Below are 23,808 nucleotides of genomic sequence, written 5' to 3'. Positions count from 1 at the left end.
CTTTCTGGAAATTTAGGTTTATCTTATCTTATCTTATCTTGTTTGTTTGTTTGTTTGTTTGCCCTCAGTGTAAGCTTTGTGCAAGGCAAATTAGGATGAATATTCAATAACAGGAGAAGCCCTATCTGAGTGCATGGCTGTTCCTCTGTGCTTTTTATATTTGTAAATATGCAGATATTAAAAGCATACATGAACACATATGCCCATATCATACTCTCTCTCCACAGGGAAATTGACCTTGTAAGACACACTTAGGGAAGTGCATTGCTTCAAGGTAGCCTCCAAAGCGAAATAGCTTCATGGCACAATTTCTCCTTAGGGGAAATCTGTCTTGGAATTATTGTTTTTTTCAAGAGACCTTTCTGTCACATGGGAAATGATGCAGAGTGTTTGCTGTCTCCGCTGCCCAGCCCCACACAGTTCATCTTTGTGTAGAGTTACGACTTGCTGAAGCTGCTTGTTTCTCTCCTTTAAGAGTTTCCCAGTCCTACTTTAGCAATCATCAGCTCTCAATTCCTTTTCCTTATTGCTGCAGGACATTTCCATTTATCTGAGTCAGATAAGGAGCTCCCCCCCACCCCAGGTCCTGCCCTCCATGTAGGAAGCTTGCAGGAGACCTTTGCACATTTAAACCCATTCCACTGTTTCTAAAGACGTAGAAATTGTGTGTACGTGCACACACAGGCACCTCAGGTATATAACATTGCTGTTGAAAGGTGTTTCGTCTGCAGGATGTGATTCTAACAGGTCAGGGCAAGGTTGTGGTGTTCCTTGGAGCAGAGGGGGCAGCAAGAGACGATTCTGTTCTGCTGGCAAGGCAAGGAGAGGAGAGGGAGTTGTTGCCATTAAGTGTTTATCTTTCAAGGAGCTTTTATCCTCACAACTCCACTTTTATCCTCACAACTCCACTAGGTGGGCCAGGGGCCAGGCTTAGAGAGAGAGAGAGGCACATCACAAAGTGAGTTTTATGACTTAACAGTGATTTGAACCTAGGTTCTCCCTGCTCCTAATCCAAATAAGGACTCATCCATATGGCCCGCTACTTCCCCCCGCCCCGGAAAACCCACTCTTTACCACTGAATTGGAACAAATGGCAATTAGGTTTTCTGCGGATTGCTGGTTGTTCCGATTCAGCAGTAAAGAGTGGGGTTTTCAAGGGCAAAACCACTCAGACCTGTTCTTAGAAAGTGGGGGAGAGGTGGTGGGAAACCGCTCAAACCCTTTCAAGGCATGGAACGAGCGTAACACTGGGCAGGCCATAAGGCTTGTCTCAAGAAGCAATTGTCTGTATAGTTCCCAGGACAACATATACCTGCTTTTTTACATGTCCAAGGTTCTTTAAAAAAACAAAACAAAACAAAACAAATTTTCAGGTACACATTTTCCACAATTACCATATTTTTTGCTCTATAAGACTCACTTTTTCCCTCCTAAAAAGTAAGGGGAAATGTGTGTGCGTCTTATGGAACAAATGCAGGCTGCGCAGCTATCCCAGGAGCCAGAACAGCAAGAGGGATCGCTGCTTTAGCTGCGCAGCAATCCCTCTTGTTGTTCTGGCTTCTGGTAAATATAAAACAATACACCCAACGACTTCCCTTCTCCTCCTCCGATGGGTCATTGTACTTTCAAAATTAGCTGCATATTCTATATCTTCCATCTAGTTTCCCCCTTCCCATTATATCTTAATCTAAATTATACTGTTGAATTTACAATCATCCTGCTAGCCTTTTCACTTGCTTACAATAGTTTTCCAAATGGGTCCCTAAATGGATGTTTGAGTTCAAGGTATTTCTCGAATGTCTGTAGGGGCTGAAGGCTACTGGGCGAGACAGGCCAATGGTCTGACCCTGTGCCATGCATCTTCCTGTGTTTTGAATCTGGATTCCTTTATTGTCTCCCTGAGGTTCTTCTGATGGGGAGCGAGTGTGGCCCAAGATGTTCCCCTTTTGTGGAGGAGTATTCCAGTCTCCAATTGATTTTCACAATGACGTTCTCCAGTATGATTCAACTCTTCTGCCCATAGAACTGGAAGGCTACAATGTCTCCCCCACTGAGGAGTTTATTTTGACCAATAATGGACATTCAGGTAAGGGAGGCTAACATGGACAGAGAAAATTGAACTATTACTATCATTACATTGAATACTATTTAGAATACTATTTAGCACTTGTACAGGATTTTAGAGTGTTCTGATTGTTCTCAATATATATTTTCTCAATAATAATAATTTATAATAATTTATTATCTCTTTTTTTTTTAAAAAAAAAAAAGATAACATAGGCCAGCCTTATTCCCATTTTGTAGACGTTCAGGGATCAGCCTAGATAGGATTTGGTTGGGTTTACAGTCTTCACCACACTGCCTATTTATTTTGGCACATAACTTTGGATCTAGTTTTCCCTCCTGTGTGGAGGTGTTGTCACACATATTGGTTCTGTACCCATATGTGTGTCTACACAAGTGGCCACTCAAAGAACCTCAGTTACAAGTTAAATGACTTGCTATTGGTGACGATTATGACGGTCTTAATACAGTGCTACTAATAGACGAAATAGCTCTAAAACCACAAGGTGTACAACTCTCACCAAAGCACAGTGAATAATAACCGCCTAGCATGTTAAATTGGGCTTGGCAACCAAGGTACAATGTTCTTCTTCCAAGTTTAGAGGGATGAGCTGCATTTAGTATTTTGTTTCATATTCTGGATATTGGCAGCAGTCAGAATATGGAAAAATACAACTAGCAGAGAAACAGGATGCTTCAAAACGTTGCTAGTTTGTCATCCCTTTAGTTTCCTCATCCCAACAAAAATGCACATGATATTCAGAATTTTCTTCCTTAGTAATCTCCATCCATATGCACATAGTAAGTTGTATCTGAACTTCCTTAATGTCTTTACAGTATTGTGAATTATTCCCTTTTGCAGCAGGTTTGATGACAAAATAACTCTCTTCCTTCAATGGCTGCAAAGTTTCTGGTTGCCTCTGCACCAGTGTGAAATATAACCCTTTTAAAATGCATTAACATCCCAACATTAATCCTCTGAGGACTGTGATATTAGCCAGTGTTTTACTAGGAGCCCTAAATGTAGATCTCAGTTTAAGGTCTTGCCCCAAAAGGTGAGAGCAATCTGAGGTGCATCCTAACTTGGGAAGCTACATCTAAGATCAGAACTGGCAGAATTCATTTGCCTCTGTACATATAAATTAGCATATGCAATTTTATGTAAATATGTGTCGTGGACCTGCACTGAGTTTTGCCCCTGCATTTAATACTCTCATGTCGTGTTGTCTCCCTCTCCCATCTTCTCCTCTCCTAGTAAGAATGAGTCTTTCTCAAAGCATGCGCATCCGGAGCCTCCCTGCCCACTATTCTGCCGCTCAGCTCCATTTACACTGGGGAAACCGGAACAAGCAGGAAGGATCTGAACACACAATTGGTGGGAGGCATTTTGCTGCTGAAGTAAGATTTTTAGGCATTCAATCTATTGCGCCTTTCAGATATCTATTTATTAATTTATTTATTAAAACATTTTATGCCACGTTTTGGCCCTACAAAGGGCACTCAAGACAATTTACAATTAAGATCCAACAACAATTAAAATTGAAAGGCAAGATTAAAATACACTAAATTTCCCGCCTTATTTTTCCTTTTCCTTATGAGGCTGGAGAAGCAGACTGCTAGTTGCTCCCCTCTGCTGCACAGCACAGCTGGCTTTGTTCATCACAAGTTTTGTATGCCACTTTTAGGACCTTTTCTCACATGGAAAAGCAGCTAATATTTTTAATATACATATTTTAGTCAAACTTATTAAGTAAAGATTAAGTAAAATATACATATTTTAATCAAACTTACATACTTATACATATTTTAATCAAACTTATTAAGTAAAGAAAAATATATTTTGAGTTTCACAACTTTAATAATAAAAAAAGTTTATTAGCTCTTCAAGAAGTTGTATTCTATTTCATTCCCTGATATAGTTTTCCTCAGGACAAACAACTCTCTACAAGCCCCACCTTCTCTAAGCAACACTTTTACAATTCTTGTAGCACCAGATCATAACACAAACAAGTTCCAAATGATACCAGAAAAATATTTTTCCCTTAAAGATTCAGTACATGGTGAACTATCATATCTGTTAGCAGGGAGAAATCTATGCCAAGTGTAACTATTTTTTTTTTACTACATCTCCCATCCGTCCCAGCCAGCATGACCAAAGATCAGGAATCACCAATATCTGGCAAGCACCACATTCGCCACCCTGGGATGAGGGTGCTCTTAAGAACTGCTGATTGATCCAGATATGCTAATAAGTTTTGCAATCCTAGTTTAGATATTTATTCTACAGAACTGCCTGGGAGGACCAATCTGAACACAGCACCACAATCCATTCCATGCAAGTGTCAAACTAGGCTTTATTTCACCTGGGTCAAAGACTCAGTTTGGCATGCACACCCATTCATTTGTGCACACGCATACACACACACACAGAGAGAGAGAGAGGCTGGGAACCTCAATGGCGCCCCTCTGGAGGCTTCACCTGGGGCAAAAATCTAGCTACCCCCCCCCCATAGCTATGACACTGTTCTGTGGACACCACAAAGAATTGCCATTATGTTCAGTTCCTTCAGTTCACAACCACAAAGCTGTTTCATGTCTTTCACTAATTATAAGTCTAGCAGAAGACATGGATGCCTGCCATAAAGTATAATTCAAGGTCAATTACAAGGGACTGAGAGCGCAAGGCTGTAGCAATACATTTTGGTTCGTGAGGCAGAAAACCCTAATGGTGTGATGTTGGCACTCTTCCCCATCCCATATTCCTTGCTGTTAACAGGGGGCATCCAAGTTGCCCAGAAGCTGTCCCACATAAGCCACCTCATTAAAATACCATATTCTTGGTGGACTGTACCCATCAAACAGATTTCCCCATTCTGCCACTTCTGTAGTTAATGCTGTAATTCTGATGGTCTGTTACAGAGATAGGGGACCTTTTCTGACTGGTGGGCCAGATCTTACTCTCTCCTCCGCCAGCGGGCCAGATTTGACAAGCGGGCAAGGCTGTCCACATGTCAATCACCAGACATCACAGTGATTTCACAAAATGCTGTGCTAAAGTCCTTTGCAAGCAGCTCCACACTACTCCGTAAACCTCTGAAAATCAGTTTTTGGAGGTTCAAAGAGTGACTCTGGGAGGGGAAAGTGGTTTACATTGAATAGAAACCGCTTTCCCCTCCTTGAGCAAGGCGCACTCCTACCACACTGAAGGGGAGGGGAGCACATCTGGTCTCTGCAAAGGAATAATCTGTTGCTCGTTGTTCTTTTGAAGCCTCATGTCTACCTGCCCCACTACCTGCCAAATGGGGAAGCCTGGTGGGCCAAGCCAAGCCCCCAGGCCCCAGATTCTGCACCTGTGTTCTATTATAACTAGGCCAGGCTTGGGGTGTGTGAAATCCAGCATGCTGGTGCTTTCAGCCATATATATATATATATAGTCCGTTTTCCTAATCAGGCAACTTATACTGCAGTGAGGCATCCAGTAAATCAGATTATCTTTTGCAAGCTTTGTAAATTTGTTAAGCCCAGGGGTGGAGCTACCTGCCCTGGCACCCGGAGCAGCGCAGGGGCGGGGCTAGCTGCCCATATGGTGAGCATCCCTAGCTGCCTGCTGCGAGCGTGGGGGGGGGGATGCCGCTAGCTGCCTGTGGCAGCATCGTCCCTAATAGCCCATCGCCCACACAGTGAGGGTGGGGTGGGGGTGGCGCAGTGATGTCACCCGCCCTCACAGCTGACACCCGGTGCGCACCACCCCCACCCCCACCTGCCTTCCTCCACCAGTGGTTAAGCCTTCATTTTTTTTTTTATAATATTTTTATTAAGTTTATGAAGTACAGAAAAAAGAAATAAAGACATAGATAGAAAAATACAGTAGAGAAATTACAAATTTCCATAATCCTTTTTTCCAACACATCTATTGGACTTCCCCACGTCCTCCAAACCCTGCATTCTCTGTAATACAAAATATCAGCAATTTGTTAACTTATTTCCAAACTTATTGTATCTTTCATTTTATCATGTTGCCTAATTTCAAAACTATTGTAACCCAAATCTTATATGTTTTAACTTAAACATAATAAAGTTATTTCATTATTCCACCTTTAACTTCTTGTACCTTAATTTCCATTTCATTAATTTACCAATGCTGAAGCAAGAATTTCTAAAAAGAGCATTTTTTAACATTCATACAACTTGTAATGTTTTTTCAAATAGTCTTTAAATTTTTTCCCAGTCCTCCTCGATTGTTTCTTCTCCCAAGTCTCGGATTCTGCCAGTCATTTCAGCCAGTTCCATATAGTCCATCAACTGCGTCTGCCATTCCTCCAGCGTGGGTAAATCTTGTGTCTTCCAATGCTTAGCAATCAGGATCCTTGCTGCTGTGGTAGCATACATAAAAAAAGTTCTATCTTTCTTAAGTACTCTCTGGTCCACAATGCCCAGAAGAAAGGCCTCCGGTTTCTTAGGTAAGGTAAATCTAAGTACCTTTTTTAGTTCATTATGAATCATCTCCCAAAAGGCCTTCACTTTCGGGCAAGTCCACCAGAGGTGAAAGAATGTCCCTTCCGCCTCTTTACATTTCCAACATTTGTTATCAGACAGGTGATATATCTTAGCAAGTTTGACTGGGGTCATGTACCACCGGTATATCATTTTCATAATATTTTCCTTCAAGGCACTACATGCCGTAAATTTCATTCCGGTGTTCCATAACCTTTCTCAGTCTTCAAACATAATGTTGTGCCCCAAGTCCTGTGCCCATTTTATCATGGCGGATTTGACTGTCTCATCCTGTGTATTCCATTTAAGCAGCAAATTATACATTCTCGAAAGTAATTTATTTTTTGGCTCTAACAGTTCTGTCTCTAGTTTCGATTTTTCCACCTGGAATCCAACCTTTTTATCCACTTTAAAAACCTCCTGGATTTGAGCATAATGCAACCAATCTCGCACCTTGTTTTTCAATTTTTCCAAGCTCAGCAGCCTCCAATTGTCTCCAATTTTTTCAATTATTTCCCAATATTTAGGCCAGTAGGCTTCCATGTTAAGTCTCTTACGTGCCTTGGCCTCCACCGGTGAGAGCCACCTCGGAGTCCTACTCTCCAATAAGTCCTTATATTTTGTCCAGACCATCAAAATTGCTCTTCTGACAATATGGTTTTTAAACAATTTGTGAACTTTAACCTTGTCATACCACAAATATGCATGCCACCCAAAAGCATTGTCAAACCCTTCCAGATCTAGGACATCAGTGTTTTCCAATAAGATCCAATCTTTCAACCAGCAGAAGGCTGCAGATTCATAATATAACCTCAAGTCTGGCAGGGCAAATCCCCCTCTTTCTTTCGCATCAGTTAGTATTTTAAACTTTATTCGGGGCTTTTTGCCCTGCCAAACAAACTTGGAAATATCCTTCTGCCACTTTCCAAAACATTCCACTTTGTCCACGATCTGTAGGGCCTGAAACAGAAATAACATTTTCGGCAATACATTCATCTTTATAGCTGCTATCCGGCCCAACAAGGAAAGTTTCAATCTTGACCATATTTCCAAGTCTCTTTTGATTTCTGACCAACATTTCTCATAATTATCTTTAAACAAATTCAAGTTTTTGGAGGTCAAGTACACCCCTAGATATTTTACTTTTTTAACCACATTTAATTCTGTTTCTTTCAGGAACTCATCTGTTTCTGTAGTTGTCAAATTTTTTGCTAGAACCTTAGTTTTTTGCTTGTTCAGCTTAAATCCCGCCACCCGACCAAAATCAGAAATTAATTCTAACACTCTTTTAGTGCTAGAGACTGGCTCCTGTAATGTTAATACCAAGTCATCTGCAAAAGCTTTCAGTTTATATTGTTTCACTCCGACCTCAATTCCTTGTACAGACCGGTCCTTTCTAATCATGTTCAATAGCACCTCCAGGACTGAAATAAACAATAGGGGGGATAGGGGGCACCCCTGTCGTGTCCCTTTTTCTATTTTGAACTCCTCTGTCACCACATTGTTAACAATCAATTTAGCTTTTTGCTCTGAGTAAATTGCTTCTATTCCATTTTCAAACCCCCGCCCCACTCCCATCCCTTCCAAATTTTTCTTCATAAACATCCAAGAAATGTTGTCAAAGGCTTTCTCCGCATCAATAAAGATTAAAACCGCTCTAGTATTAAGATTTGTTTGTAGAAGTTCCAAAATGTCAATAATGTTTCTTGTATTATCAAACAAATGCCTACCGGGGAGAAAGCCAGCCTGGTCCTTATGGATCACTTCATTAAGTACTTTTTTAAACCTACTTGCTAAAATATCCGCAAAAATTTTGTAATCCACGTTTAGGAGTGAGATGGGGCGGTAGTTCTTAAGCTGGGTCTTTTCAGTTTCTTGTTTAGGTATCAATGTGATGAAAGCTTCTTTCCACGTCTCCGGTGCCTTCCTCCCCTCCATAATCTGATTGCAGACCTCCAACAGAGGTTGTATCAAATAGTCCTTCAAAACCTTATAATATTTGGAGGTAAGTCCATCAGGGCCTGGAGATTTGCCTAGTTGAAGGTTCTGAATGGCACTTTCAATTTCTTGCTGGGTGATATTACTATTCAGGGTAGTTCTCATTTCCTGAGTTATTTTTTGTAATCCATTAGTTTTAAGGAATTGATCCATCTCAAAGTCTTTCTGTGGCCCTTGTGAATAAAGTTCTTTAAAATATCTCTGGAAACACTTTCTAATTTCCTCGGGTTTCTGAACCATTCTCCTTTCAATCTCTAGATTTGTAACTGTGTTAAGTTTTTGTCTCTTTTTCAACTGCCATGCTAGCAGTTTCCCACACTTGTTTGCTGATTCAAAGGATCTTTGTTTCATTTGTTTAATTTTCCATTCCACCTCTTGATTTATCAATTTCGAGTATTGTGCCTGGAAAAATTTCACCTCTCTCAGCACTTCCTTCGACTTGGGCCTAGATCTTAATTTTTTCTCTCCTTCTCTTATTTTCTCCAATATCTTCTCCTTTTCATTCCAGAACTTTTTCTTAATCGTATTTTGTTGTATTAGAAACCCTCTCATAACTGCTTTACTTGCGTCCCAGATTGTTCTTTTTTCCACAGTGGTGTTTAGATTTATTTCAAAATAGTCCTTTAAAGTTTTTTGGGCCTTCTTAACAATCTCCTGATCCCTTAATAAGGTGTCATTCATTTTCCATCTAAAGGATCCGGTTATGTTAAGTCTCAATTCCACTTTCAAAGCATTATGGTCGGAGCAAGTTTTTGGGCAGATTTCCACTTTTCTAGTCTTAGGTACCAGTCCTCTAGTTGTCCATATTTGGTCGATTCGTGTCCATGTCAGATGAGCTTCAGAAAAGAAAGTTCCTTCTTTTCCTAAGGGGTTCTTAACCCTCCATATGTCAATTAAGTCCATATTGTCAGTCATTTCAAAGAAAGTTTTAGGTAGTCTGCCATCTTTCATTATGTTGGCACTTTGCGACTTATCCATGTTTACAGATACAACCCCATTCATATCGCCCAACATAATAATGTTGTTGTAGTCTAAGTAGTCCAGCATAATCTCATGCAGCTTCCTGAAGAATTCCGATTTTCCTTCATTTGGAGCATATATTCCTAATATCAAAAATTTTTCTCCTTGCGTCTGAATTTCAATCGCCAAAATTCTGCCGTGTTCATCTTTAAATAGAAATTTCGGTGACAGGCTCTCCTTTGCATAAATCACCACTCCTCTTTTCTTAACTTTATCCGAAGAAATAAATTCTTGGCCTAATCTTTTATTGATTAACACTTTTCTATGGAGCCTTGTCACATGTGTTTCTTGCAGGCAAATAATGTCCAATTGTTCTTTTTTCAAAATATGAAATACTTTTCTTCTTTTTTCCGGAGAGTTTCCGCCATTTATATTCCAGCTAAGAAGCTGCAGAGACATCCTCCAGTGGTTAAGCCTTCAGTTGGTGTTTGCCATTTTATTCCCCCTCTGTAGCTCCACATCGTACATTACAACTCTGACAAATATCTGGACGTGAACTCAGCAATGGACAAATCAGATGGACTGGCAGTCTTGGCAATCCTGATTGAGGTAAGCGGCTCTTTCCCTCAAAAGTGTCCAAAACTAAAGTCCACCCAGAGGTTTAATATAATAGGGTCTTATCTGGCTCTTGGCAGTTGATGATTCTATCCAGGTTCCAAGCTTGTCCCAGAGCTAGAGAAGCTTTGGCCCTCCAGTTGTTGTTGGACTCCAACTCCCATCAGCCCCTGCCACACTTGCCAGTGCTCAGCGATAGCAGAAGTTGTAGCCCATCAACATCTGGAGAGCCACATGTTCCCCTCCCCTGCTCCAGACACAGGGAAAAGGAGGAGACAAGGCTCTTTTGATTGCCTGCCCTTGTGGATGAAGGATTGCTGCCCTGTTGAAAGCTGTTTCATACATCTTACAATGCAAACAACATCATCTCCCTCCCCAAAGTATGCTTTGGTCACAAAATATGTTTGGGGTTGCTTTTCCAGTGCTATTTTGCTAATGGTTTAGTGAACTATAATCATGGCTATTAAGTATTTTAGAATGTGGTTGAAGAAATCACTCACCACCAGATGCCATTATTCTAATGAGAGCAGCTCTGGGGTTATTGAAACACAAATGTATTTGTGCCCTGAAAAGAAATGACCTCAGCCCACTAAATCTGTGGCTGGGCTTATATCGCCAACAAATGATGGTGTAAACTGAAACAACAAGGTCAGACCAAAACATTCGGGTGCCCAAAACATCCACATGGTCTTCCCTACTGAGTAAACATGGGGAAACCATCCACCCAAAGCTCTCCTATGCAAGTTCCATTGAAGTGGATGGGAGCTGTGCTACTGTGTTCTTGGGCAGGAGACCTTCCTGCTGGATTTTGCCCCTTGGTGGGCTCTCCTCTTCCATTACCATTAATGGTGCCTAATAAAGATCTGCAAGTACTTGCTGAACATAAAACTACGCAGAATTATAATGGCTTTAGAAAATAAATCTTCTCCATTTTTGTTACAGACAGGCGCATTCAATCCATCGTTCGAAAAGATCTTCAGTCATTTTCAGAATGTGAAATACAAAGGTAGGAAAGAAGATTTCAACTGGAATTTTGCATCTCTAAGCAGTCAAATCAGAAGACTTTGTCAATTTAGGATGTGCTTGCAGTGCAGGTTAATTCATTAGAGATCAGTGTGAGGTTGGTTTGCTGTAAGGTAAAGGTAAAGGGACCCCTGACCATTAGGTCCAGTCGTGGCTGACTCTGGGGTTGCGGCGCCCATCTCGCATTATTGGCCAAGGGAGCCGGCGTACAGCTAGTGGGTCATGTGGGCAGCAGGACTAAGCTGCTTCTGGCGAACCAGAGCAGCGCATGGAAACTCCGTTTACCTTCCCACCGGAGCGATACCTATTTATCTACTTGCACTTTAACGTGCTTTCGAACTGCTAGGTTGGCAGGAGCAGGGACTGAGCAACGGGAGCTCACCCCATCGCGGGGATTCGAACTGCCGACCTTCTGATCGGCAAGTCTGTGGTTTAACCCACAGCGCCACCCACGTCCCCTGGTTTGCTGCATGTGGTACTGAATTGTTTATAAGCAAGTGATAACCCAAAGCAGCATAAACAAAAAATTAAAAAAGCAGCGTAACAAAATACATTCTGCTTGTTTTATCCATCAATACCATTGTTGTGCACCCACCCTGTTGTCTGCCTCACTGTCATCTCCCCACCCCTGACCTAGACAAGTTAGCTAACCTGCGGTTGAGCATGTGTCATGATGACTTTTGTTGCTCAGCAAAGTATGTGTTTTGCAGCAGCCAGCCACACTGATTGGCTGTCAAAGCTGTGACCTTTGGAGCACAACACTTTGCTTCTCTAGCTAGATGCACAGCATCAGGGGGACTGACTGGTGAAAGTGCTCATTCTCTTGCATGCACAAATGAAACCTCCTTATCCGGAATAATGGAAAAGAGGGCAAAGTAAAGAATTAAGGAAATGCTGCATCCAAAAATATGCTGAGAGTTGGGCTGGCAAGAATATAGTTACTGAAAAAAGGATGATCTCTTTCAGATCAGGAAGCCTTCATCCCGGGTTTCAACGTCCAAGATTTGCTCCCAGATAGACTGGATGAATATTACCGCTATGAAGGATCCCTGACCACACCTCCTTGCTACCCAAGTGTTCTTTGGACGGTTTTTCGAAAGCCAGTACAAATTTCAGAGGAACAGGCAAGGGTCTATAAAACATATGTTCTCAGTTAAAGCCGGTAATCTTGCCAGTAATTGTGCATGAAGTGTATACCTGCCTTCTGAGTTTCCCACCTACTTACACCTTTATGGATGCTGCTGTTGTGCACAGGCTAGACTCCCATCTACCGTCTTAGCTTTACTGTGTTGGATTCAAACTGAAGATTAAGACTGAATTTCCACCCTAGTGTTTGAGACATGGAAAACACAGACAGGGCTAATTAATTTGACCCAGTGTGAAAAATGAAATGAAATTGTTCTGTCATCAGTGTGTCCAGGGCTGTGCAAGCAATCAGTGGACAATATGAGAGTTGCAACCCAAGAGATCCTGGGGCACATTTAAGAAACTTGGGCAAGACCTGAACGTGTGTTGAATGTAGCCATGGTGAAATGGTTGTCCGCACATTCCATCACAGACCTAGTATCCTCTGCAAAACCAAACCAAACCACCTGAAGGATAAGCAGTAATGTACTAAATTGCAATCCAGGCAATGCAGTCAGCAGTGGCACAGCATGGGGGAGGGCCATAGCCCAAGGCACATTTTTTTAGGGGGTGCAATGAGGTGCCCTTTCTCTTTAGGGCTGCCCCTGGGCTAGGCGAGAGGGAGGGGAAGGGCACAGCTGCAGGCAGGCCTGACTCGGGGTGGAAGCAGGAGAGAGGAGAGGCAGTGGTGGCTTCGCCGCCCCTCTCCCTCACTGAGTTGGCATCTGGCGGGTGAGTGCAGCCCCCACCTGGCTGACTGGCAGGGTGCACACCTGCCCTGCTGCCTCCTCCTCATGGTGCCCACCAAGCCCTGCCCCCCCGGGCACGTGCACACTGGGAAGGCATGCTCTGCCGCTGGCACTCAACCACATTAGAACACCCACATTTGATCTGGGTTGACATTTTTTAAAAAAGCTGTCAAGACTGAATACAAGCCCCATATGTGGCTATTTGAAACAGCCCTAGTCAAACATAGTAAGAGAGCAAATTCTCCTTAATTGTGGGGGTATCCAGGTCTCTTAAAGACTCTGGCTTAGTCAAGTCTGCTGTGGCAGCTGCTTTACAGAACATAAGGAGAACCTGCTGGATCAGGCCAATGGGCCGTCTAGTTCAGCATCCTGTTCTCATTGTGGCACCCAGATACCTGTGGGAAACCCACGAGCAGGATCTGAGCACAAGAACACTCTCCCTTCCTGAGGTTTCCAGCTTTTCACAGTGCCTACTTTCCATCTGGAAATCATACTGCCATTTCCACATTTTCCTTCTGTTAACGGTTTGCATGTTAAGAGAACAGGTGAGGTCCCTGTAGACTGGAGGTGGGCAAATGTTGTCCCCATCTTCAAAAAAGGCAAAAAGTAGACCAAGGTAACTACTGACTGGTGAACTTGGCATCGATACCAGGGAAGGTCCTAGAACAGATAATTCAACAGTTCGTCTGTGAGCACCTAGAAAACGATGCTGTGATTACTAAGACCCAGGATAGGTTTCTCAAAAATAAGTCATTTCTTTTCTGATGGAATTACAAACTTGATGAATCAGGGAAATGCTGTGGACATAGAGTATCTTGATTTCAGTAAGGTTTTTGAAAAAGTCCCCCATGATATTCTTGCAAGGAAGCTGGTAAATGTGGGTTGAATGAGTTAACTGTTGGGTGGATTTGTAGCTGGTTGATGGACTGAACCCAGAGAGTACTCATTAATGGTTCCTCATCATCCTGGGAAAAAGTGACAAGTGGGGTACTGCAGGGTTCTTGCCCTGAGCCCATTGTTGTTCAACATCTTTATAAACAACTTGGATGAGGGACTTGAGGGATGCTCATCCAATTTGCAGATGTCACTAAACTAGGAGGGGTACAGAAGACCGAATCAGAATTCCAAGTGACCTTAACAGATTGGAGAATTCGGTCACTTGAATTTTGACTAATACTGTAGAGTCAATACATCCCAGCTACAGAAACATTAAAGCTAGATACTGGGGAAAATGTCTCAACTGTAATAAGGACTGGTGGTGGAAGGAAAGCCTGCTTTTCCATTCCTGCCACTCTGATATCATTAAAACTGTTGTGCTTTGCTCATAGCTGCTGGCCCTGGAAAGCACTCTGTACTGCACACAGCCTAGTGACCCTGCCCCTCTTGAAATGGTGAACAACTATAGGAGAGTCCAGGAGTTTGATGAAAGGCTGGTTTCTGTGTCCTTCAGGCAAGGTAAGCAACAGAAGATTCGAATTTCAAATTTATGCAGAGTTTAGAGTTTTATAAATTGCACCAGAGACACTTCCAAGCCAAGAACAGTTTGTTGGGTGTGCAGCATTCCCCCTTAACATGATATGAAATGGGGTGTCATTAAATACAGTTTTGTTTGTTTATCTTGCCTTCTGTTGGGGCAGCCCAACTGTATTTCCTAAAAGGCTAAAGTTGCAACAAGCACCAGCAAGTGGATGTGTTGAACCAAAGGTGAGGTGGTCCAGGAGCTTTGCTGGCACCAGCTGAATCCTCAAGATAACCTTGGGTGTGGTGGAGATCATGGCCACCTGTGGGCTGCTCTGCTGTATAAAAAGCATTTGTGCCACTGTCTGGGTGTGGACAAGCCATCTCCTTGTTGTGGAGTTTGTCCCACAGAGTGCTGGAAGCAGGGGTTGTGAGTTTGCTTTTCCTTTAAGTAAACCTGGCGGTGTGGACAGCTTTCTTTGGGAACCTGAGTATCTGGGCCCCTGTGAGCCGTCCTCTGGCTCGGCAGGATATAACAGCGGACAAGGATATTTTGCTGTCTGATGATCTGCATCTAAAAGGAACCACAACTTTGCATTGCAGGAAGACACTTTCTGGGGCGTTTCAAAGGATCCGATGAAGCCATTCAGGAGAATGAGTTTGACACGTAATAAAAAGACTCATAACGCTGGATTGATTTAAAAAACCCACCGTCATGAGTGGAAAAATTAGCCATCTGACTGAAGTGAAATGTGAGGCAAAAATAATTGGCTGAAGATTATTATATGGTTCTAAATTATTGGCAAATCAATGCAACAATGACATCTGTCAAAAATAAAAAGGGGGGGAGCCTTGTATTTTACTGTGGATCAGTAATGTTTTTTATTACTGTCACAGGGCTTCTTTTCTGCAAACTGAACCGCAAACTTTGTTGCTTTACAGCAAAGAAAGTATACATAATGCAGTCTTATGCATGTTTACTCTCAAATAAGCCACTGTTTTGAAAGGAGCTTATTCTGTTAATTCTGCATAGAATTGCAGCTGTAGTTTCCTGCAACTGTATAAATAACTCAGGAGGGATTCTCCACTAGATTTCTGAAGAGGTCTGAAATTGTAGTACTCTAAAATCATATGGGGAAACCCCAAACCTTATTTATTATTTATATAGCACTGACAGGGTAAACAGCAGTTAAATGCTCCAATAAAGCTTTTACATGGAGCATGAACCAAGCAGCTGGCAGAAGACTTCATGCGCAAGGTGCACCAGAGAGCACTTTCAGGGACACGTGCTTGTCTTATGCCACCCCTGTCTTTAAGCCTATGCTGTGCTGGGCAGGCTGGACCTCTTGGTCTGCCCATTTGCTATTCAACTAGGGCATGTAACTTATAAACTTAAGCTGTAGTTTATACAGCTGACCCTCCCAAAGACAGGAAAGAAGGAAGAAAGAGATACGGGGAGATTTCCTTTCGCAACCCAGGATATTTCATGGGCCTTCAAACTTGTATATCATGAAAGCTACATTTCATTTATCCTTTGCACTTAACTAGACCAACCAAGCACTATGGTATCCATAAAAGGTTGTGGGTGTTTTTAAAGTGCTTTGCTCAAAATTGTTAATTTCTTTGAAAGTTCATATCTGGGATGCTGAATAAATCTAGTGCATAATGTGGCAACTTTGGTGGGGACATAGTCAAAATCTAGGGTATCAAAATTGTGGCAAGATGCCAAGGGCCCGGTAGTGCCAGTCTCCCAACTCAAAAGAAGCAAGTCCAAGTCAAGTTCTCTGCTTCTATGATAGATGTTTACCAACAGCTGTTTCCTCTGGGTGGACTTCTGTAATAGCCTCCCCTTCATGGTGAGGACGATGGCCCTGTGTGTCAATGTCAGACATGTTTGCATCAGAGAAGGAGTGTGCTGTTCTTAGATTCTTGGCTGATGCAGAGCCCATTCCCAAGCCCACAAAACACTCAAAGATGTGCTCTAATCTGTGTATACAGACCTAAGAAGCCACTAAACTGGGAAAGCTGAGCTTGCCTCTGTTCTGTGGAACTCAATTGTGGAAGCCCAGTCAAGCATGTACACCTGTACATATACATGTGAATGGGGCACACATGTGTATTATACAGGCACAGAGCATCAGAACTGGTTGGAGTTCCCCATCATATGTACACACATTTACAATCCTAAGTTTGTTGCCACATAATGTGTGAAAAGGTCCCAAATGATCTGACATGCTCAGTGTTCTGCCTTAGAAATTAACACCAATTTAAATTTGTTTGAAAAGGAAAGGCAAAAGATGGCTAATTTTTCTGTAAACAAGGTTCTTTATTCTCTCCCTAAAGAAAGATGCAGTGAGTGGTTCTTGATAATGAGCGTTGAGGTGGCAAATAGATTGTCTAATTTTATTATATATTGTATTTTTCAATTGGTCACATAACGGATTTGCAATAAAGACTGCTCTAAGCTCTGCCTTGTACAGAATCCTTCATTCAAAGGAGCAAAAATAAAACTGATCTTAGAAAATTAGCGTTCTTAGCATCTTAGTAGGCCATGCTACTAGTAAAATCTAAATTCCAGGTACTATGTGTCAAAAAAGATGTTGACAAGCTCATACCCTCCATCATTTCTCAGTTGAATAAGACCATGCTATTATACACAGACACTGCTGATGAAATACAGGGGAAGGGGGAGGGCTAGCTGAGCTGCCCCAGTGGGACTTACTTTGAAGCAAACACACATGGTTCAAAGTTTGAACTTCAAACTGTGCATGGTTCAGACTGTAAGTTCCACCAAGTTCAAATCCAAGCATGCTCAAGTCTGAAATCGTATACACATCTTGTCCCATTCAAGTCAGTGAGAGCACACAAAGGGATCTGCAACCCTTTCAAACAGTTAACAGTGGGAATTAAAAACCCACAGCCTTCCAAGGAATAACACTCACAATGCTGGTTCTGACCTGCTGAATTCCTGTCTGTCATACATCAGTTGAAGGGACAATAACTCTGCTAGCGGGGGGAGGTGCCAGTCTATATGCTCAAGGTTACTTTTGCATATATATACATACATGATGATGGCACACATACATATGTGCCAGAAGGGAATTAACATGGGCAATGCGCCTACAGCTTAGGTACAGTGCCTGCCTCCTATCAGCTCAACTCAGCTGGACCACACACACACACACACACACACACAGTCCTGAGTGTTGCAGCACCCTCACACTCAAGCCTTGTAGCACTTTAGAAGCCTAGCACAAACCTTTTTTGCTACCTCAAAAGGGGTTAATTTAATTATGTCCTGCGTGAGGAAGTACTTTTGTCGTGAATCTTCCAAACATTCAGCTCCGTTGGATGTCTCTGTGTTGCAGTATTAGAGGAGCCACACCATGCATAATTTTATACACTTCTGTCATGTCCCCCTTTACTCACATTTTCTCTAAATTCTAAACAATTTTTTTCTAGCCACAAATGTTGTAACCTTTCCTTACAGTGGAGTTGCTCCAACCCTTTGATCATCCTGGATGCCCTTTTCTGAACCTTTTTCCAGCAGTACAACATAGAAATAGAAATACTTTATTGTCACTGTACCACTTGTGTACAGTGAGATTAAGTGAGCCCCCCCCTTTTTTTCAGTTGAGGTGACCTGAACTATACACAGGATTCCAAGTGAAGTTGCATCATAGATTTGTAAAACAACATTATGGTATTGGTAGGTCAGGCTGAAAGAATGCCTTTCCAAAGGCCGCTCAGTGAACTTCCTGGCTGTGGGATGTGAACCCAGCTGTCATGGTCCCAGTCTGGCTCTGTAATCTATGCTATATCCTTAAATCTTTACAATTGGCCTCCCTCACTGCATTCTATACCCCATTCTCAATTTTTAAAGCATATTCAAGAAGCATTAAAGAAAAGACAAGTGTCAGGAATCCCACCAATGCTGCATGGTCTATATCTCTAAGACATCTATTCTGAATTAATAACAATATGGCAGATCTTAATGATCATAGAAGTCTTTATCCCTATTTATTAAATTAAGAACAGTGGACGGAAAATGAACAGAAAACAAAGGATGAGACAAGGCTGAAATGCTTGGCACTCGAGGGCTGGAATTTCAGAATTACTTAAAAAACACAGATATGAGATTGTCACGTTCAAATTGACTATTTGCTGTATTTTTTCTAGGTAGAATCCCAGGAGCATGGTTCTAGATTCATCTGAGATCCCACTATAGTATATTATCTTTGCATAATATATATTTAATTCAAAGAGGAAAGCGAAAAGGCATCCATACCATATTTTTTTATTTCACTTGTTAGATTAATAAATTGCATCTCTCTCTCCACAAGAGAAATTACTTTTAAAAAGCAGAGTACTGTGGTACATGGCCAAGAAAAGCATTTTCTAAAATAGATGTGCGTGTCTTGAAGGTGCTACACATTTTTTTGGGGGGGGGTTGGTTTTGCCACAACCAGTTCACAGGGCTACCTCTCTAGAATGTAATGTGGGGGTGAAGGAATGTTTTGTGAATCCACACATTTAGCAGAGGGCATTGGAACAGGTACACCACCTAAAAGTATTTTAGATTAGCATTCAATAAATGCATTTGTTTTAAAGTATGTATCAATTTGGCTCTGCTGAAGGTTCTTCTGAGCTTCCTTGTGGTGAAACCCTCAAAAGACCGCAGGTGGCTCTCAAGCCAGTCAAGAGCTTTTGAGAGACATTCGTTTTACACTTGTTGGACTTCTCTTTGATTTTTACCTCTGGGGGATGCTGAAGATGCCTGCTGCAATTAACTTTCAGCCTAACAGATGGAAGATGACGGAAACTCTTGAGTCTCTGGATCCAGACTCCATCTGGACAGGTAGAAATGAAAGTCCAGCAAGCAGTATGTCTAAATCCACTGCCCAGAAACAAGAGAGGCCAACACAGTATATGCTTGCAGTGGTTTGGCTGGCAGTATTTGAACACACTGTTTAGACTTTCATTTCTCTAGTACTGGTGGTTGCTGCATGAGCATTTGTGTTTGTTGTACTGATGTGACATTGTGAAGGTTGCATTTGTCAGCACTGTCTCATTACTGCCTGGGCTCTGCATGCAGTTAGTTATTTGCCTGTTCCAATATAACTCCTTTCTGTTGATGACAGGAAATGATTTGGCATATTTATATTTTTCAGCATTTGGATTCATAGCAGGTGACCCTGGGGGTACCTATTTCCATTTAAATTTGTGCTCATATTATGCTTCAGCACAAGAATATCTTTCTTCCAATCAGTCCTCTTGATAGTTATTGCCTGTAGGACAGCACTCAGGATTGATCACATATGGAATACCTGCAAAGTATTATCAAGTCTTGACAAACAATTTCATACATGTTCATCAACTGACTTAGAGTTTCAATTTCCTCTGTATGATTTAGAAATCTGAATATCCTGTTGTCCAAACATGAGTAACATCTGCCATTCCTAATTCCTGATCCTGGATATAAAAGTGACTTATTGGGTCACATGCATGACTTGCACACTAAAGACCTGTTGAGAAGTGTGCATTGCATATTTGCAGGAAAATCACTTGCGGACGTCACCCTGTGCTTAGATTGGAAAATGTAATATGCAACTGAGACTGCGTACACACAATATATTTAAAGCACATTCTCCACTTCTAGGACCTGTAGATTGTTAAGTGTGCTGGGAATTGTAGCTCTGGGAGATGTTAGCTACAGTTCCCAGGATTGTGTGTGTGTGTGTGTGTGTGTGTGTGTGTGTGGAGAGATGTGCTTAAAATGTATAGTGTCTATGAAGCATCAATTAGGAGTTAGGGAGAAGCACAAGTAGAAATGTACCGGTAATATATTTTGTAATACGGCTTCTCTCTGTCTTGCATGGAAGTGAAGTTTCAATCTCAGTTAATTATGTAATTGCATTTGCTTGACTGCCTGCTTTGTCAATAGTGCCCTCTTCTAAGGTACTGGCTGTCAAACCCAACAATCTAACTTCCAATTAGCAACTTTTGTATTCTTTAATGCTTTGTGGGCAGTCATGTTTAGTTTTATTATCCATGGCATTTATCAAATAATGGCTGATCATTATTTTTCCTATTATTCTAATGGGAAACTGAGGTGAGAGGCTGCCTTTGGCAATAGAGATGGAATATACTGTCATGACTAATAGCCTTATCCTCAATGAATTTGTCGAATCTGTTTTTTTTTTAAAGCCATCCAGGTTGGCAGCTATCACTATATATTGTATGGGTGAAATCCATAGTTTAACACTGCACCGTGTGAAGTACTTACAAAAGCACTTAACTCTGTATTCTCCTTTGAGGGCCTCAGTACAGGCTGCTAAGAGTGAAGGCAATTATAGCATCACAACAGGTTAGGGACAAGTTATTCAATTACAATGTTTTACTCATAACTGCCTGCTTCTCTCTCCTTCCTTGCCCTCCCTAGGTTTTGTTCCATTTGTTGTATTAGCCAGTAGTCTTGGCAGTGTCTTCATTCTCGTGGTAGCCTTTTGGCTGATTCGAAGGAAGAAGAGGTAAGACAGTTACTGTCATTCCATGGGGTGTTAGTTTAGAGTCATGGTTCTTCTCTGCAGCTAGATTGTCCTGTACAATTAGCAGATGAAACCAATTTCAGTAGTCTTACTACAGACTTACTCTGATACTGTACCACACAAATTATCTTTCTCCCAGTGTCCTTACCCTGCCCACCCCACTGGAGCCATTCGGGCCATGAGTCCAAACCACCCCCCTGCTCCACTATTCATAGCATCAATAGATTAGAATGTCTACTTTAACCATTGTCTGTGTAGGAAAAGTCCGTCCTTTCATGACTTTAATTCAGAGAACAATATAACAGGGCTTTAAAATAATTGCTGATATTCTTCAATTGCATTTTCAGCTTTGACTAACCCAGTTGTTCTGCTTTTCAGCATCAAACAAACAAGGGAAGAAAAAGGCGTCATCTACAAGCCAGCCATCAGCAAAGAAGAGAATATTTCCCAAGCATAAGCTTCTGTTGAGTTACCTTAGTAGCCACTCATTCACTACTTTCTCAAACATTTCCACTGTTATCTCTTGCTTTATCACTCAAATCTGCTGGATTGTTTTTGCCTGAGCACAAAAAGAGACATGTTCAGCTGTTCTCCTTTGTGCAATAGAATATGAAAGGACAGAGTTTGCTCTCAAGTAGATGTGCAACAGAGATGTGCCTTAATATTCCCTCCCCACACCAAAAATATTTTTCTAAAGTGTACCAAACAACATATTAGGAGCTGTGTTGAACTTTGTTTATGTTATGACTTCAAATATGAGCTTTATGAGCAAGGCTAACAAAAAGTACTATAAAATAATAAAAAAATCCTTCCAGTAGCACCTTAGAGACCAACTAAGTTTGTTATTGGTATGAGCTTTCATGTGCATGCACACTTCTTCAGATACCATGCACACAAAAGCTCATACCAATAACAAACTTAGTTGGTCTCTAAGGTGCTACTGGAAGGAATTTTTTTATTTTGTTTCAGCTACGGCAGACCAACACGGCTACCTACCTGTAACAAAAAGTACTATAGTTTGAAGAAAGCTTTTCATGTGTATGAAAATGTGACTCCCCTCCCCCTATCAGAAAACCAGTGCTGCTAATGTTAAGGAATCACCTGTATTAGGGAGCAGATGACATTATTGGTGACAGATTGAAAGATCGTGTCAATAATAGAATTGGAACAGTGGGAAATGTTGAGAAGAAAATGAGCAAATTTGGATAGAAAACCTGCTTTGGATGCAGGTTTCCCAGCGCCAGTTTTAAGCAGTTTATAGGTCAGGGGTCAGGTACTTTCAAATAAAACAGGTCAAATAAAACTCACATTTCCTCTGAGACTATACTGAGCTCCATTAGGTTCAGGCTAAAGAAATCTTGTTTCCTCCTAGTTGTTATTGCTAGTGACAACAGGTAGAAGCCACAAATTTGTAAATAAACAAAAATATATACTTAATCAGTAATTTCAACTTTATATAGCAGCATGTAATAAATATTTTTATTAAGAGTTTTTGTGGCAACTCCCATTTGTCTTCAATCATTTACCGTTTTACAAATATATCAGACAAAATTATTCTCCTGAATAGAAGCCAGGCGATGTTTCCCTGTATTTCCTGAGCTCTCAGCTGACCAGGGGATGCTCATGTAATCCACAGCAAGGATTTTCACCCAGATAGCAAGGAGTGCCTGGCAGCCCTTATAGTGCAGATATTACTGTGATTGCTCCCAAGGCATACTAGGGCTTGTTCTCAAACTGCGTTCCGGGGAACCCCATTGGTTCAGCAACAAAGAAAATTAGTCGTATTAATGGACAACCTTCTCAAAGACAGGTGGCCTGCCACCCACAAGGCACCCCTGCAATGCCAGCTGCACGTGAGTGCTGAGTTTGTTCTAGCTGTACTCTCTGTTCTTGCAAGGTTGGGCATATTTACTCCGACATAACTTCTACTTATTTCAATGTTGGTAACCCATGAGCAAGTGTAAGGAGAATCAACTGGAATCTTCAGGAAAAGGACAACTGGAATCTTTCAGTGACTACACCATTGGCATCCTGTGTCTTCCATGATATCTCAGAAACACAAGTGAAAATGTCGGTGAGACTGCTTGGCCTCCATTCTTAATTAAATGGGGGCTTGCACCTGAGGTGTTGCACCCGCACTCCTGGCAGTGGTACAGTCCACCCACTAGTGAATCAGGAGCAGCTTATACTGGTGCTTTGCCATCTGCAGCTCTGCCCTCTTATTTTCCATGCACAAATCAAGGTGCTGCTTTTAAGCCCTAAGTCCCAGCATCATATTTCCCCTGTTAATATCTCCAATATTAACGTAGACAGGCCAGGGTTGAAGTCAAGGGGCCTTTCAGAAGTCTTTTAAGACCTACTTGTTTGTCAACAAAGGAAGGGGCGAATTTATTTCAATTAGTCAATCATCACTGGCCAGGGCAGTGATGGATGTCCTTTGTTAGCTGCTCAGAGCCTCCAGGTCTGGTGGACCACAAATTAAAAGCATATAAGGAAACAAATATTCATGAGCCACAATTCAGTATAGAGTGAAGTATGCTTAAGTTTACAGCTCTCTGTGGTGTTCTTGTGTTTTCTGGTAGATTATGTTGTTGTTTAGTCATTTAGTCATGTCCGCCTCTTCGTGACCCCCTGGACCAGTGAGCACTCAGGGCTGATTTCCTTAAGAATGGAGAGGTTTGATCTTCTTGCAGTTCATGGGACTCTCAAGAGTCTCCTCCAACACCATAATTCAAAAGCATTAATTCTTTGGCGATCAGCCTTCTTTATAGTCC

General features: G+C 41.7%; 1 protein-coding gene across 2 annotated transcripts in view; it reads left to right on the top strand.

Annotated features, from left to right (window-relative positions):
• CA12 (carbonic anhydrase 12) overlaps positions 1-22,516 on the top strand; it is a 29,180-nt gene extending 6,664 nt beyond the window's left edge. The window contains exons 3-10 of one of the 2 annotated variants that reach the window (XM_081839229.1): positions 1,904-2,086; positions 3,320-3,462; positions 10,030-10,125; positions 11,074-11,137; positions 12,121-12,278; positions 14,357-14,483; positions 20,929-21,016; positions 21,413-22,516. In XM_081839229.1, coding sequence (XP_081695355.1) covers positions 1,904-2,086; positions 3,320-3,462; positions 10,030-10,125; positions 11,074-11,137; positions 12,121-12,278; positions 14,357-14,483; positions 20,929-21,016; positions 21,413-21,491 — 938 coding nt within the window. In that variant the 3' untranslated portion in view covers positions 21,492-22,516. Of the gene's footprint in view, positions 1-1,903; positions 2,087-3,319; positions 3,463-10,029; positions 10,126-11,073; positions 11,138-12,120; positions 12,279-14,356; positions 14,484-19,283; positions 20,221-20,928; positions 21,017-21,412 lie in introns of those variants that run through there. The other variant, XM_081839230.1, reaches the window with a different exon arrangement.
• Positions 22,517-23,808: the final 1,292 nt, after the last annotated feature.

Source organism: Podarcis erhardii (assembly GCF_964252035.2).
Source record: "Podarcis erhardii genome assembly, chromosome: 14".
NCBI classification, from domain to species: domain Eukaryota; kingdom Metazoa; phylum Chordata; class Lepidosauria; order Squamata; family Lacertidae; genus Podarcis; species Podarcis erhardii.
The sequence above is the reverse complement of the archived record's forward strand: the minus strand, read 5'-3'. Positions and strand labels throughout refer to the sequence as shown.